Raw genomic sequence first — 17,984 nt, forward strand, 5'->3', positions numbered from 1 at the left:
CATCCATTCGAGCAGTAAAATCATATTCACATTTACTGCATTGGTTATCACATGGAATGTAGAAGGATTTTTTGGGGGTCAGTATGGTTTTTTTTTTTATTTTACACATTAAATTGATCAAAAGTGGCAACAACAAAAAAATCTACTTCAAAAATTTTTTTTTATTCTTTCTGTTCATTAAAGAATCCTGAAAAAAAAAATGTAGCACAGTTTTCACTGTTCAACGCTGTTCAATAATATGAAATGTTTGAGTGCCAAATCAGTACATTAGAATGATTTCTGAAGGATCATGTGACACTGAATACTGGAGTAATGACTGCAGACAATTCATATTTGCCAGACTTAAAATATATTGAAATAGAAACAAGTTATTTAAATGGTAATAATATTTCACAGCTTTTTACTGTATTTTTGATCAAATAAAAGCAGCCTTGGTGAGCAGAAGAGACTTCTTTCAAAAAATATTATAAAATCTTACGAGCTAAATTTGTATTTGTGCTCTACTTAAGAAACTGCTAAAGTCATATGAGTGAAAATGTTAGAATAATTTTCATTTTTAGGTTAACTATTTCGGTTAAAGTACACGTCATATTTCCTGAGGAGTTAAGTCTGTAAAGCCCTTTCACGATTATACAACAAGTATGTATATGTTTAAGCATATCAGCTCTTTGTTCTTGTGTGGTACAGGATACAGAGCCAAACAACCCGGCGAGTGTCCTCGAACTGGAGTCAGATCACAGCCGTGGTTCTCCTAAGGTTAGTGGATCATTTGTTCTTTTCTTCTTAGAGGTAGGAACTGTTAATGAGCTGTAATGCTCTGTTTTAGAGTCCACCATTGGACCTGACTGACACAGGAAAAGGACTGAAAGTACAAACCACGACCCCTCACCTAGTCAGCCTGGGCAGCGGAAGGCTCAGTGTAGCCATTACTTTACTACCTCTAAAGGAGGGTATGTGATTTTTTTTTTTCTCTCTGTTTGTTTCTGCCTATCTCTTGATCTCCCTCCCTCACACAATACCCAAATAACCATGAACAATAGCCTGTAAAGAATAGATCTGTAAATAAGACCCTCTATCTGTTTGTGCCTTCATGAAACACTGGATGCATGTGGCTTTTATTGTTAGTGCACTTAGGTTATCATAGAGGAAGAAGGTGGATGAATGGGGATTTTCTGTTGTAAAGCCAGAACCCGGAGCATCTTATTTAATCTTTACCTTATAGAAATGGCAAGAAGGGTCCACCTGTTTCTGATTACACACAGGTGTCAGGCTTGTCCTAATGACATTTACTGCATTGGTTATGTCTGCGCACACGGCTCCCACTCATTCCTCGCCCCTCTTATCACGGTCACCATGGTAAACGCTGGAATGCAATCTGAGAATGGTGCAGGAAATGAAGTGTGCAACCTATCAGAATAGAGACAGGACAAGGAGTCAAGCTGACTTCCTCCCAGTGGGATGGAGTAATAAAGTCACAAGTATTACAGTACCGCCATAGTGCTGAATACACACAAAGACTGATTTAAACGTGCTATTTCAAGGCAGTCTAATTATGTTTTGATATAAAAAGAGCAAATATTTGACCATATCCGTTAGTAGACTGTGAGGTGTTTAAGTAAAGCTGTAAGGGGGTGATTTGCGTCACTGGTCGAGTGTGTGAGCCAGCAGAGGTCAGAGAAGAGTGGAAATGTAAAACAGAAACACACACCATTCCTTGGAACAGTGTGTCATCATGCCAGCAACAAATCTCCAGACTGTGACTAAAAAAAAAAAAAATAAATTATGATCATTTTAAATCCAGTAGCCATTGGCGACAATGCAGATGACTTTGTGTGAAATTTAGTCAAATATCAAGAGCGCAAACAAGGGTTTCTCGCATTCAACAAACACACAAGCATGAGCCGTAGAGTTCAATTCACGAACAAATAATCAATCATAAAAAAACTAAAACAAAATGGTTTCAAACTCATAGGTTAAAATCATTCAGAACCATTACTTCACAATAACAAATAGTTCACAAATGACTCCCTAACTGAGTCCAATTCGAAATTAAAGGCAGGGTATGTGATTTTTCAAAAACACTTTAGAAAACTGATTCGGGCCGAATAGCAAAACAAACTTGTAGCCAATCAGCAATAAGGGGCGTGTCTACTCGTGATGTGGAGGAGAGAGCTTTCAGTGCATGGGACGGACATTAGCCGAGCCGAGCGACAGAAAGATAGAGATGGCGGATAAAAAACAAAAGAGGAAAACGTCTGCGGAAAGATAAGGCAAGAAGTAGGACCCGTGTAAAATATTGGATCAGCTTTCCAGTGCTGGAGAGAACTCAAGGAGCGGAGGCCTGCGATCGGACGCCGCTCAGGACATCACTATTGAGGGTCCCGGCATTGAAGCCAAACACTGCAGGATTGAGAACAGAGGAGGGGTCGTCACTCTTGACCCATGCAGACACCTGTGTTCACTCGATGGAGTTCCTGTTACCAGACCCACACAACTTATGCAAGGTAACCACAAAAGGAATGATAGCGCTTCACTGAAAATGCATTTACTGCATGCATATTTTTGTTTGTTTACTTTGGAAAACATAGTGTCTGAGTAAATGAAAAGGGAAAGAGGTTTATGACCTGGGAATGAAGTGCATTATGTATTGGAAATGCATAATGTGTCTTTCCAGCAGGGTCTTGGTTTTGGACGTCACACTGAGTTTAATTAGAGTGGTTTTGGATCTTTTCTTAATGCGACGCTGTGACTCAGAGCTTCCAGAAGTGTTAGAGTGAGCTACCGAGCTCAGCTTTTCTTCCCCAAGGATGTATTTTCCCATAATTCCTGCATTCTTTAGCCTCACTGAGTTCCTCAACGAACGATCCATCATTCTCTATGCTTATTTTCTTTCACATCTCAGTGAGAGCGAGTCAGATAAACATTTACCAAACTTATTCTGACACTTTTCAGTCATAAAGCGCAAATATTGGCGGGATTGAGAAATGTGTCCTCCGCTTCTGTCTTTGTTTCTGTGGGAGGAACTGCCAATAGGCACGACTGTGATGCAAATGAAAACTAATTTCTTTTTGAATGCTTTTAGAAAACTACAGAGAGACCATGCCGTTTTGAAGGAACTCATTTTATACATCTGTATTGCAAAAAGAAGCCACATGCTAGTTATAAAAGGATGTTCTTTCAATAAGAAATAAAGGCATATTTGAGGCTAACCTCCCCTAACTCTAAATGCTTTGAGTCAATTAGATTAAAACTGAGAGCACGTGAGCTACAGCGCTGGTAATAATCAGCAGAGCTCAGTTAGAGGTCTGTTCCACCTCCTCCACTCATTGTGACGCAACAAGTGCCGTCACTTCGACCCAGGCAATTGCAAAACTTCATTTGATTGGCAAATTCTTTGATTGGTGTCAGACTAATCTACTATTATACTGTTCCAGACTATGTGAGTCTGTCCTGTAGTTATCTAATCCTGACTAAGGTGTCTGGTATGTAAACAGCAGAAATTCTACTCTGGCTCCGAGAGAATATTTAAAATAATTAATTAATAATATATATATAAAATATTGCACTTTCTAAGAACAATATTTACTATGAAAAAAGTGATATACAATTTTTTATTTTTTTTATATTTCTCTTGTAGTCTAATAATATATTTTTATTAATAATTCGAACAAATTAATATCAGAAACTATATATTATCTTACACTTTTTTCAAAGTATAAATGGGTCTATATACAGATGACAGATACAACATAAATAGATGCCTTAATATTTTAGAAAGGGGGTCCGTTTTATCATATTTTGGTGGTCTTTGTCATTAAAAAAAAATTAAAAACACGTCCAATTTTATACATCTTTTTTATACTATTGACTTTAGAGCCAGACTGAAATCAGATTTCTCATTGTCTACAGCATCATGATTGATGAACGCTGGCAGTTTTGTGCAGACATCCACAATGTGATGTGGAGAGGTCAGAAAACTGAACAAGATTATGCTCAGTCTTGTGCAAGAGGAAAAATTGATGGTTTCAGTCAGAGTTGCACAAATTATTCCTCAATAGGCAAATCCTGTAGAGGGCTGTACAAATATCTTGGGGAAAGTGCATATAAACTTGATTTGATTCTAGAATCTGCATGTTATAGGTTGTTTCTTCTCCTCAGATTATTCTGTGGGGTTTCTCTCAGGTAACTACTTTATCTATCTCTGAGTAGGTAGACAAAGAAAATGGAGGAGGTGGGGTTAAATCGCCCCTTTCACTTACTTTTCAAGTGTTTGCTTTAACATACCGGGTAAGGTTCGAGATTACCAGTGTTCATAGTAACGCATCATTGAAACTGTTCATTAAAAACTTTGACTTGCTTTCAAATGCGAGTTACAATTTAAGTGAAACAGCCAGACTTCCCTCCCATGTTGTCCTTGAGTATGTAAAGAGCACCACCCCTTTAGGTTGGGTTTGGAGCGTTTGCTTTAGTCTCATTGACCTCAGGAGAGGAGGAAAGTGAAGCGGTCGAGCGTTTATCATACAGTGAAGCGCACGCGGGTCATGGCTTTCTCGTCAAACACTAATTGACAGCAGAACTCCGCTCGCGCTTTGAGGTACTCGCTCAATGGGACTTCTCGAAAGGTTTGTTTTCTTTTCTTTTTTATCGTTTTCTTAAGCAAATTGATTGGATATGTGGTTTAGATTTTTACATTGAATCCACGCTGCAGTTCCGGGACGCGAGTATATATATATTTTTTTATAGTTTCATAATTTTAAAATTAAATGTAAATATTTAACATGTTCATAAATTGACGTGCGTGACGTCATAAAAGGCTATAGAGGAAGACGACTTTTTGCACTGTCTACCTTTTATATAATATTCTCACATTTTCTGTTAAAAAAATAACAACAAGTAGTTTAGAAATCCACAGCTTATCTCTGAATGTAAATGATTGTCAAGTACAAAGACTGCTGTTGCTGCAACTTATTACACTCAGGCAGGGTTGTAACAGTAATCGAAAATATTTTTAAGTGATTTAGATTTGGTAATCAAATTTTAAAGATAGTTAAATATTTTTAAATAATCCTTAAATAATTATGCTACCCCAATTTCATTGTAATTAAAATTATATGCATGTAGGGGGCATTATTTTAAAATAATGAAGTTCAGTGGTTTTGATGCATGCATATTATAACTTAACTTTCCTCTAATTGTTTTAGAGTATCATATAGTTGTTTGTATTATGTGATTGTTTTTTCTTAGTGTTTGCACATGTCAGCACACAAACTGTGACCATCATGTTTTCCTGAGCAAAAGGCCAGATATGATTTTCTTCTTATCTATCAAATAACATTTACCTAATATCCGTGCTATGATCTTAACTATTTCTCCCCTCTAATTTATAGCACTAAACATATATATTACATGTTTTTATTGTACCAGAAGATTGTTTCCTTGTGGTACTGGGTTAATCCAATAATTTGAGCAGGGAACTGTTCATAAAGTAACATGCACATTTGATTATGCGATCAAAGGAATCTTATTTTTAATCCAAGCCTGACTTTAGAAGAGAGAGTTTATAAGATGAAGCAGCTGTGTTTGTGGATTCATTTGTGGGGCAGAAGGGCAGGAAAAGACTTGCAATAAACTACAAGTGTAAACTCTTTTATGAAAGTCTTGGAAACATTTTTATGAACCTACACAAATGTGTTCTGTATTGAAGTACATGAAACAGAATTGCAATACAGTCACCTTGGGTGCCAAGCTTAGATGTGTACATCTTTGTTCTTTTGAAAGTGTATTTATTTAGCCTTAGGAGCACAGCTGTGTAGACTAAACACTTATGAGTGTGTACGCACGCACACGTGTGCCTGTTTATGTTTCTGTTTCACGAGTGTTTCTCTGGACGTGTTATGCCTATGGAAGTGTGTTGACTGACTCAGGGTTTCATTTTCCTGCACATTGTGTCCATGTGTTGTTATGAAATCAGCACATCCCGCAGCTCAAGCTGTATTTGTCTGTTCTGTGATACATTAAAGGGAAGTCCAGAGAAAGCTTTGAAGAAATGTTCTGCCAATGTTTTAAACCCTGGAATGTTTGAGACAGGAGACTGAATGTCAAGGGTTTGGCATGTTAATGACACACGACTGGATGTTTAGAGAATTCATCTTTGTAGCATGTGGTTCCATCACTGAGTAAAAAGTGCTGGACAAACTTATGCACTGTAATAAAATCTATCTAGTTTAACTTAAAAGTTCAGTTAAATTTTACTGGCTGAGTAATTTCAGATCATTTTTTGAGCATGTTTAACTAAAAAAAAAAAATGAAGTTGAAGTTTGTTGAATAATTTAATGAGTTAAAGTAATATATAAATATCATTTTTTTTTTACAGTGTAGAGATTATTTTTGCACAGCTGGGCTGGAAGTTTATTTCATTAGACTTCTGTAAAGCTGCTCATTCATTGAATCCACTGATACATTACAGGCAGTTCCCGTTCAAAATTCTTGTTTTGATGGAATTGTTTTCGCTCACACTAGCTCCTAGATATTCACATCTAGCGAAAAGACCACTGAGGCAAATATTTTGGGGTTTCACTGAGGAGGAAAAAGAGGTCCTGCATATTTTCCATGAGCTGTTATTCAGCTTTCTATGACTTTTTTCCGGGCTTGCATCCATCTGCCGTTCTGTGGTCTCTGATTTCAGATGAGTGGAAAGAGCAGACCCAGACCCTCAGGATGTAGCAGTCTACTAAGAGACAATAAGGAAAAACTGATGTATAAATCAGCTTTTATGGTGAAACAAGCTTTTCTTATTCAGAATTGGCAGCCATGCTGACTGATAACCAGAGTAATTGAATTATGAGGTTGAAAGATTTTTTTAAAGTGAACCATCTAGGGTTCAGTGTTGTTTAGAGGATTTCAGTGTTATTTCATATTTCAGCTTCCCTGGTGTCTACTAGTGCTCTGTGTTTCAGTGGACTATGAACTTGAGTGATATTAACACTAATCTGGTCTTTCTCAGATTGATCCAAATGTGTGTTTATTTTCATCTCTCTGCAGGTTACACACTCTGTTTGGGTAAATCTTATATCTTTCGCTTTAACCATCCTAAGGAGGCCAACCGTATGAAAAGCATGCTGCCTCAGAAGAGCCCCGTCTCTCCGCTGGTGTACAGCACAGGTAACCTTTCTTCCTTCCAAGTCTTTCAAATTATCTTAACATCATCTTCTCTTCATGCTCTTCATCTTTCTTCTTTAACTATCCATCTTATGCACCCAAACCCCCTCAAGAACTGAAACCACTGATCTTTTGTACACACACACGGCCTGTATCCCATATCACAACACGCCAGCTCAACATCTATGGAGGATCTTCTCTGTCTTATGTGTGTGTGTAATACATGGTTTCAGTTATCTGCCACAGCTCTTTTGCAGTCTGAAATAGGATCCTCTAAACCTTTGATGTAGCAGAATTCTTTTAAGAGTGCTAAATGTCTACTTTACAGACAAGGATTCTTTACACAGCCAAGTTAAGTCTGCTCGGAGCAATCTTTGCTACAATTTCTGTATAAAAATGCCACTTGAAAGCCGTTGTAAAATAAGGCAGCTCTGACCCATCTCAGCCCCTAGTATCAGATTTAAAAATATATATTTATTTTTTCCAACAATGTTATGTACATCATTTATTTGGCGCACATACCTTTATGCCTTGTGAGTGTGTTTATATATTTTCCTTTATAATTTCAGATTTTTTTAGTTTCCTTTTTCTATATTCAAAAATTTAATATAGATTTATGCCTCCTCTGTGTGTAAAAGTTTTTTTTTTCCCACATTTTTATGGTATATATGCCGTTTCAGTGCCACAAATAAAGCCTTAATGAATAACTTTCATTATTTTTTTAAATTAGGTTAATTACAATTCGGCACCTTGGAATTTATAAGGTTCTATATAGGTTTATCTGCATTCTGTGCGGTTTTGAGATACTGAGTTTCTCAGCATTCCATATTTGAAAAAATGTACACAACTTTTAAAAAAACATCACAATGTAAATAAGTTGGCACAGATAACAAATATATATGTGAATAAATGAATTTTGACAAAAATGTCAGAAGAACCTTATAATTCTAAGGGGATGAATTGCTGGACTAACTCAAACCCAAACCCTAAAAGAATAATTTAAATGTATATATCTATATGACTTTTACCGTTGAGTACATCCACAAGTGTGTTTTGCCCGATTTAACTTAGAGTAGCCTATATCTAAGTAAACCCACACACACTCAGGGAGCCAGTCTGTCTCGTGGAATGTGTGATCTGTACACAGATGTGGTTTGGATTCTCCCTGTTGATTGATTGAACATTTTGAGTGAGGTGCAGAGAGTGACATAAATCATTGCCACCTCCTCTCAGTCTTTCTCTCACTCACACCGTGTTGCTAGACTCCAGGAATGAATCTTCACATAAACAAATCTGCACCCACTCACTCAAAGTGCATTGTACATAGCAAACCTGGGAAAAACACACACTCTGGGCCTCACTGTGCTCCGTATACTGGTATAAGTTAAACTTTAACCCTTATGTTGTTGTCTAGTTAGTTTATGCGGTGAGGGCCTTACCAGTGTGGTATATACACCAGCATGCATCAGTAGCCATATAAATTGAGGCTTGTCGCTAAATGGTTAGCCAGAAGAACCTCCCCATGTATGGTCAAAGTTTGTGTGATCTCGCATGCCTTTCCTTTAACCCTGTCATCCTTGTGATATATCCTTCAGTTTCTGCTCTCTTTCCTTCGTTACCTTCACGTGAGAGATTCTTTCATGATTTAAGTTCTGCTTCAGCCTAATGTACGCACACATGCACCTTAAAGAGATAAAGGGATTTTTCTTGGCATGTGCAGGTTTATGTGTTTTATGAGCATTCACGTCAGTCATCTGAAGTGGGATTTCTTTGATCTTTGCTGTCTTGGCACGTGGCGGAGTGAAGCTTACCTCTCACCCAGAAAGCAGATGAGAAAATTGTGTCTGTGAAGGAGGGAGATAGTAGAGCAGACATAGAGGCCAAATTAAACATGGATGTCTTTTGTCCACTCTCTTCCCAGCCTGTGCTGAATCATATACAGTTATTTTAAAAGTTAAACAAATAAAAAAAAATTGTCACCTCATTGTGCAATATTTTGTGTAGTGTAGACTTTGACCAGTTTCTGTTTCTTGAACATTCTAGACTTTTAGAAAATGTCTTAACTGACTAGGTGTGTGTTAGTTTAAGCTGTAATATGCCACGTTGAATACTTGGACAGCAAGGTAGACAGGCCATATTTATTGGTTCCTGAGGGAAAACTGATGATCTTTTGGTTCCAGGTCGTTGCAGGTCAAACGAGTCTCAGGTACAGCAGTCCGAGCTCCCCATACTCCTGCAAACAATTAAAGCAATTCCAGGAGTTAACAAGGACCAAGCAGACAGTTATATAACTCCTCGTAACCACTTTCTCATGCTTTTAATAGTCTGACCTTTTCAAAAAAGAAGCTGCTAGTAATAAACCTTCGTTTATTCTTCTGAAGAACCTTTCTTGTGTTTATTTTTAGATTATCTGAAGTTCAGCAGTGACTTCAGTCATTGTCTGGGTGGCTCTGGCTCTAGAGGGATGCGCTCCGTCTCCGAACTGCGGGATTTGATGGACACTTTACAAAAAAAGAAGCAGGCATTGGAGAACAGCTTGCGAGCCAATGGGGATTCAAGCCCCTCCTACTTCAGCATGACACCGTCTCCTCCCACCACACCCAATTTGCTGTCACCCATCATCACTTCCTCCCCAATATCCTATCAAGAACAAACCCGCCGATTGTACAGCTCTGAAAGGCCACCACTTGCGGCCAAAGTGCCAGGACATTCGTCCAGCGGCATGCCTCCATCTCCTCGCCGTTCTGACCCTCGAGAGCGTGACGCATCACTTCCTTATTCTCGACCCATGACCCGGAACCAATCTCAGGATAGCCTGCTCCTCAATACATCAGACAGTCGCCGTGCTGGGACCACAGGCTCAGCTCTCTCGATGTGGAACGGCTCATCCACCGGTGCAACTGATTCCCTCCCTCCAACACCAGTGGGCGGTAGTGGTGCAGCCAGCATGCCATCTAGTCCCCGTCTGTCTCGTAGATTCAACACCCCAGATGCAGGTTGTAATGGAGGACTCGAACCCGCTCCACGGCAACGAAAGTACTCCGCTGGGTCACTTACAGGCATGAGCTCGCACAGTCGCTCCCTACCACGCCTCTATCGACCTGCCGACAGTCAGCTTACCCTCCTGCCAAGTTATCGGTCTCCTGACAGCCAGCTTTCTCATCCAACTGGTGCTAGCCACCAGAATGGTCATTCTGAGGTAGTCTCCATCTCGCTGTCCAACAGACCTGTTACCAAACATACCGTAGCCCCTCCGGATGTCACCATGACATCGGGAGAAGCTACCAGCCCCCGCCAGGCCAAGAAGGTGAGTTTGACATCCATCAGCTGCTACTCAGAACTGGACAGGCAAGCCATGCGTGGTCCCTCGCCAGCTCTGGAGATTGGTCTCGGGGAGAGGAGGCAGTCTTTCGGAAAGGCAGGGCTGGGTCCGCCGAGTGGCTTCAGGGAGAGAAAGGGCAGCATCAGCTCTCTCAGCGGAAAGGAAGAGCTTCAAGACTACCATCAGAGACAGAGGGACGAAAGACTGCGGGAACAGGAAGTGGAGAGACTGGTGAGAGACTTTAATCACTTTATGTTGTTCATGTATTGCTTTAAAGTCAGCATGAAATGAAAATTCCCCCTATTAATTTTTCTAAATGCATGTTATTGATCTTACAGTTAAACAACAAACTTCTTTTGTGACTTATGCAGGACTTTGTTGTCCTCTTAAACCTCGCCCCCTTCTTACGATTGACTGCAAGCTCGCATTCAGATCTGCCTTCATCCAATCAACAACCAAAAGTCTAAACCAAGATCCCACCCTTCATTTTTTTTATAATCCGTTTAACTCAGTTGTACATCACGATATGGAATAAAGTATCTGCCACTACTTTGATTACATCATAACTTTTCACTTTATACTTTTTGTACATGTTCCTGGTATCATGTTCAAATGCAAGAACTTGCTCCGCCTCCAAAATGACTTTCCTTTTCTGCTGATGTCACCTAGGCTAGGTGCATTAAAATAAACCAATAGCCAAATTTGTATTTACTACTATTTGTATGTACTGCAGTCTTTATAAGCTCTTGATGATAGTTAACTGTAACTTACTGGCAATTCGTTTTAGTTGATTTAATTAAGTTGTGACTGCCATACCTTTCATAATCTAATCAGTTCCCAATTACTCAAATCCCACCCTACTTTTTTTCTCATCAAATCTCCTAGTTAGCTCAAAATGTCACATTTCATAAGTAAAATGGGTTTTAAATTCTGTTTCATGTTGACTTTAACACAAAATATACATAACATTATAGAACTCAAACATCTGCATGTCCAGTCATCTGTTTCATTTTTATGTTAATTTTTTTTATAAGCATATAATTTCTTCTTAAGACTCACCCAATATAAAAAAAACGAATGACTTTGATTGATTTCATCTAGAATATTTAAAATTCCTCCTCCATTACCCTGTTTTCTTTTCTCATTTTGAAGGGGGTATCACATTAAAAGCTGGTGATATTTCAACTTTTCTTGCAACATGGGATCTTGTGGGAGCTCAGATATGGGGGACCCCACCTGCAGCTTAATTAATTTTCCTGCCAAACTTGCGCTCTGGCATTTCACTTGGCTATAACAAACAAACTATGTGCAGGAAGGCCCCTCTGGTTCTCTGTAGTGGATGTGGTGGAAGACCCTAGCAGAGGTGTGGCTGCTTAAACCTCCTATTAATAGACAGCTTGACAGCCCAGAACCACATCCACTTTTATTGAACCCAGCCTCTCTCTGGGAGGCCGCCCACAGCTGCAGATGATCCTGGCAAATTGCCCATGCTAACATGCCCCATTCTTGCTTCTCAGCTGCTCTCAATGGGGTTCAAATGAAAGGCAACAGAGTTTTTGTACACTGTGGTTAAGGGAGGCCACCTGTGGCGCCGCCCTGCTGGGCAGAGGCCAAACCATCATCGTAGGCCGCCCACTCATTAGTTAGCACCACAACTACAGGCTGGTGATCTTTACAAGGCCAGCTCTGAGTGAAAACAAGGCCGCTACAGGTGGAGAAATATATCCACACATAGACTTTCACTGGGTTTCTTTAAAAAACATATTATTACAGACTTTAGCCATGGTTGTACATGTCCAGAAAACTCACACTCATTTCATGAAGACACAGTTGCGTAGCATGTGTTGTTTTGTTTTTTCTGTTTCAGAGCCCAATGAGGTCTAAAATTTTGGGAGAAAACTATCCAATAGCATTTCCAAATGGCAGCAGCATTGGAAAAAATCTGTGTGAAAAAGTTAATTTCATACATTTGATATCCATTTATATATTTACTAGTAATTTATATGTCGCTCGCAAAGATATGAATTGCTTTGCCAATTACTTTGAATGGCTGTAAGTGCACATAGATGCTTTTTTTTGCCCGCTTTTTTTCCCATGGAAGATCCTGTTCCAGTTCCTGAATGCCTGATCACAAATGTAGTGCTATTAAATTTGTATTTGCTTGTTCTAGCTAGAAATGTTCATTACCTGTTAGTGCTATGCTAAGCTCTAAATTGTAACTATTAAAAACATTTTTGTTAATTGAAATAAAATTTTAAACTTAAACTAGACCATTTTAAATGTTTACTAAGCAACTAACTGAAATAAGTTTATGTACTAAGAATAAAGAGAAATAAAAATAAATTGAAACTATTTAGTAATAACTCTCAGTATAAATATTTCTAAAATAACGCTGGTTATATAATGTGAAGAACGATTTAAATAGCATCAACATGTTTATATTTTCGAGAATAAATACACCGCAAAGCAATAACTATCATTTGACAGATCAATCCCATCACTGATACAGAGAGTTTTTGTAAATTTATTAGGATTGTAGGAGGGGATCCATTGAAGTTTTCCTCTTCGCTCATGCACTGGGGCTGGTAGTGTGTCATGAATAAAAGCGGAAGGATTGAATCACGCTGCTCCTATTTGTATATCCTTTCCTGTCCAGTGCCAGCAGTGTTTTTATTGGGTCTAGTTTCACTCTCTGCCCAGTTTCTGAGAGCTCCCTCTCTCTCTCTCTCTCTCTCTCTCTCCCATTTGCAATCTCCCTTCCTACCGACTCCTCAGCCTCACATCAGAGGGTTTGTGTTTCTGTCACCAGCTTGGTGTGGCACTGAAGATGTGTTCATGTCTCTCAGTAATTTGTACTTGCTGTGCTAAGAAATGTAACTAAACCTGGCATTTTTTTGATGAGGTCATGATCTCCTCCTGTGAGGTGGAGGTCACCATGTGTCCTCTGACCTCTGGATCCGTTGATATGGTGAGTAGAACTCTCTGAAGAATAGGGCCGTGTGAATGCATAAAAATGCTGGGCTTGTTTTATAGACTAGGTTTCGATTTACAAGGAAATATCTTGATTATAGATTTAATAACTGTTAATATGCCTGTGATGCAGGTCAGGTTGTTCATTCTCAGCTACATGAAACTGTGAGATCATTTTTCTTGGCTTTGGAAATGCTCGCCTGAACTTGCTGTTTGCATTTCCATATCAGTCGATAAATACAGGGTTTTTTTTTCAAGCCAAGTGCACTCCTTCATGAGCCAGGGTTGTTTTTGGATGTATATGTCTGGTAGACTTCATCTGGTCTTTCTCTGATCGCAATTTGGGGCTGTCAAGAGTGCTTTTACACCTTTTTTCATGTAAATGGATGGAATCAAATATGTTTGTATATTGGACCTTCTTGATAATGTTAGAAGAAATAGCAGTAATGTTCTTTAAGTTACCCATGGGCTATTAGTGTGAAATGTCTGCATGAGAGTTTTCTCCAAATAACAAACATGTTCCGAACTGCTGCAGGTAAATCTGTTTGCATTTCAAAGGTGAGAAAGGTTTCCAAATGTATCATTCCCTCCAGCTGTCTGATTGTGAGTTTTGATGCTGCACGTGTCTGAATATGCATTTTTTTTCATACTTTCTCTGTCTGATCCATAGGAACGTCAGCGTCTGGAGACTATCCTTAATCTGTGCTCTGGGCTGGACCGTGCAGAGCAGGACAAAACTGGCTTGGCCGTTGCAGACTTGCAGAAGATCAACAAGGAGCTGGAGAAATTACAGGTGTCAGATGATGAGTCTACGTTCTCAGACTCTGCAAGTCTGTCAGCCAGCATTTCTGCTGAAAATGACTATGGGCTTAAAGCCCGGGAGACCCAGTCCAGCGAGGAGAGACAGGTACGGCAGCGCAAAAACAGTGGACACAGAGAAGTCAGGGCGGAGACAACAGCTGTCTTTGTCTCTGCTCCCACCCCTTCTCCTCGGCTGACACGGATAAACAAGGTAATTAATAAAGCTTCCCTTAAGCCACTTAAGCTACTCTTAGAAGTGTATGAATGAGAGGAACTGACTTCATGCATATACTAAAAATCACCTTGGGACCGTCTGGTTAACAGTCATTGCATTTGCATTGCATCAAAATATTTTAAATGTCCAAATACTTTTTGGGGCCCCTGATTTTATTTAATATACTATAATATAATATATTAAATAAAAATTGCTGAAATGGAAATATACTCTTCTTAAACTATTTGATAAAAAGTGTATATCATATTAATATTATATGATATTATATATTGCAGGAATTTTGTTATAAATGGGTGAAATGGTAATATATTAATATTTTCATTGGTAAAATTCAATAAATTGTTTAAAAAGAGTATATTTCCATTACAGCATTTTTTTGTTATCTTATGTCATGTTATATGTTATGTTATATGTTATATGTTTTATGTTATAACATATAACATATAGCCTAACATATAACATAAAACATAAAAGTTATATGTTTTGTTATGTGTTTTATGTTATGTTTCAGATTTATTCTGACCGATTGCTTTCCACTATGGCTTCATGCATTAAGTCTTTTCTGCATGCAGTGTGTTTTAATCTTGTTAGGTAATTGAATCATTTGTAAAGCTAGTCCTTTTCCACACTGCTAATTCCTGTGACCTTTTGGAGAGGTTATAAGAGTTTACCACCCTTCCTTGGCATGCACACAACCTCACGCACACTTTAATCAAAGAAGGAATGTGCGGGTGTCTTCCCTCCAACTCCTGTATGGACTGATCTAATTAGTCTTTTGCGCAGGAGTAGAAGTCATGCATTGGTTCTGTTATTTATCCATCTACAGATATGCTATAAAACACAAAATAGCCTTGGAAACCATTTTATAGAAACTATAAATTTGTATTGGCACTTTTTCTCCCTTCTGGCCCACACTGAAACAGCTGAAGCAGCTCAGAGATGTGCCCTCTATAGTATAAACTGTGATGAGCAGATATAAACATCACTGTCCAAATATAGCAGGGTCATGCGCATTGTGTTTGGTTGATCTTTGCCTCACACAATGGAAGAATGGCAGACTTCTCATCCATATGTGCTGTCCTAATCATACATGCACGTAGGCCTACATGTGGAATCTTGCAGTTCAAAGGTCAACTTTTTGCTTCTAAAACTCAAAATAAGCAGATCACCTTCCACGGATATTGAAAATCTAGATAAATAATTGGTTTAGGAAATGGAGTGTGTAACTCCGCCCCAATGCTCCTCGAAGTTTCCGTTGGACCCATTCATCATTGTTGGTGTTCATTCAGTGAATCCTGTTTCTCAGAGCTAAAGATCAGCGCAGCTGCCAGAAGGGGGCATGTCCATGCAATAGATGGCTTGCATTAAAGGGCTTTACACTATTTGCTTTGACAATTAGCCCAGTTGTAAATGTAGCATTAGGAATCAATTCAAAACCAAGCATTACTAATAAGTTTAGCTTGGAAGGTTAAACATTCACTAATAGCAGCTGAAAAATGTGTACATACCTGAACGAGGGAACAAAATGCACACGATAGCTCCGTTTCAAAGCCTAGTGAGCTGCCCTGCTTTTTGCTGTCTACATAGGCAGCTACTTTTAAGTAAGCATCCTAAACAATACAGAACCTAATAAGAGACTGCTTTGAAATGCTCTGGTGCTTCCTACTCAAAGCTAACAGGCTGCACAACCGATTCCAGTACAGTTTGCTGCATATTTTATATATATGTATGTATGTATGTGTGTATGTGTGTGTGTGTGTGTGTTATATTATTCATTAATTTTTCTATTTTTAGTTTTTATTTGTTTATTTTATGTGCTTTTGTAATTTTTTGTTTTTGTTTTTATTTAAATATTTTTATTTAGCTTACATTTATTTTTATTTTAAGTTTGAGTTTTGGTATTTTTAGTAATTTAACCTAAACACAATTTATTTCAGTTAGTTGCTAAGGCAAGCTTTCTAAGTTTAAATGAAGTGACATGCAATTGAAATTTATTTATTTTAATTAACATTTGGAGTGTTTAGTGTTACATTAGTATTATAGTATTTATTAATATTTAAAAAGAAAAATTTTATTTTTCATTTCAATTTTAGTTTTAAGTTTTAGTAATTTTGTTATGTGCTTCTGTCATTTTTATTATTTTCAAATATTTCTATTTCTATTTAATTTATTTTTATTTCAGTTTTAGTAGTTTCAGTGCTTCAAGTTTAAGTCATTCATCTCATTTTTAAAAAATGTTATTTTAATTTTAAACCGACCTATGTCTTTTATGTGTTTTACTTTTTATTTTATTGTTCAGTATAGTTGTGTAGTTGTTGCTTACATTATCTTGTCTTCAGCAGGCGCCTGAGGATGACACACAGCTGAAGTTGGACGTGAGACGTATAGAGGAGGAGAGGATCCAGGTCCTGAATAATATGGAAGAGTTAGAGCTGAAGATCAAAGACCTGGACAACCAGATGGAGGAGTCCATCAGAGAGGTACAGTAGACGCATCTACAGGTCATGCAGGAAGTGGGAGAGATCAGGAATGGTGCGAGCAGTGAAGGGAGAGTGTCTGTGTGGGAGAGTTGTGCATGTGGCAGAGTAATCGGGAGCTGTGATGAGGACCTCAGCTAGACAAGGAGGTCTGAACTGCCAAGACTAAATCTGTTTTACTTTCTCTCACTTAAAGCCTCACTTTCTCTGTTTTTCCCTTTAAATTATGCTCTTTATTCCTGTTTTGATTTCACTGAATTTCCACTGTAATGCACTTTCCCTTCCTGTCATCCTCATTTTTCCTATTTGTTCCTTTCTCTCCTTAAAGATCTACTGAGGTTTGAAGGCAGAGGTAAATTTGCTCTTAGAGATAGAGTGGTGTCTATTGATGTCAGAGAATGGATGCTACAATCATGAACTAAAATTAACAATAACTAGATTAGTAGTCTCTCCGTAGTGGTGTAAAAAAAATTGCTGTACACTCTTAAAAATAAAGGTTCCAAAAAGGGGTTTTCGCAGCAATGCCATAGAAGAATCATATTTGGCTCCCCAAATAACCTTTCAGTCAACAGTTCTCACAAGAACCATATTTTCTTAATGTGAAGAACATTTAAAAAATCTAAAGAAACATTTTTCACTATAAAAAAATATTTTTGTGGAATGGAAAGTTCTATGGATGTTAAACATTCTTCATGGATCCATAGATGGCAGTAAAGAATCTTTATTTTTAAAAGTGTGTAGCTAACAGTATTTCCTTCTAGCCAACTTTATGGTGTCTTGATCCCTACAAACTGCTTCTGTTCCATTGTTTTTCACTCTGTCAAGTTGGTTCTGAAAATAAGAATGTATCCTATTTCTATGCCCAGGGCCGTTTCTAGCCAATTTGACGCCCTAGGCGAAATCCCTATTGCCCCCCCCACAATTATATATATAATTCTTTTCATACACCAGTTGCTTGTCACATTCAACTTGGTTGTCATAGTAACGACACTAATTTCTGGAGATTCAGTGCATTGAGTTC

General features: G+C 38.3%; 1 protein-coding gene across 1 annotated transcript in view; it reads left to right on the plus strand.

Moving 5' to 3' along the window:
• LOC107721837 (pleckstrin homology-like domain family B member 2) overlaps positions 1-17,984 on the plus strand; it is a 48,035-nt gene that overhangs the window by 7,930 nt on the left and 22,121 nt on the right. The window contains exons 2-8 of the mRNA XM_016530007.1: positions 688-756; positions 827-954; positions 2,332-2,504; positions 7,042-7,161; positions 9,564-10,711; positions 14,121-14,462; positions 16,829-16,966. Coding sequence (XP_016385493.1) covers positions 688-756; positions 827-954; positions 2,332-2,504; positions 7,042-7,161; positions 9,564-10,711; positions 14,121-14,462; positions 16,829-16,966 — 2,118 coding nt within the window. The remainder of the gene's footprint in view (positions 1-687; positions 757-826; positions 955-2,331; positions 2,505-7,041; positions 7,162-9,563; positions 10,712-14,120; positions 14,463-16,828; positions 16,967-17,984) is intronic.

The sequence above is a fragment of the Sinocyclocheilus rhinocerous genome, unplaced genomic scaffold (genome assembly GCF_001515625.1).
Source record: "Sinocyclocheilus rhinocerous isolate Xijiao unplaced genomic scaffold, SAMN03320098_v1.1 scaffold90, whole genome shotgun sequence".
NCBI classification, from domain to species: domain Eukaryota; kingdom Metazoa; phylum Chordata; class Actinopteri; order Cypriniformes; family Cyprinidae; genus Sinocyclocheilus; species Sinocyclocheilus rhinocerous.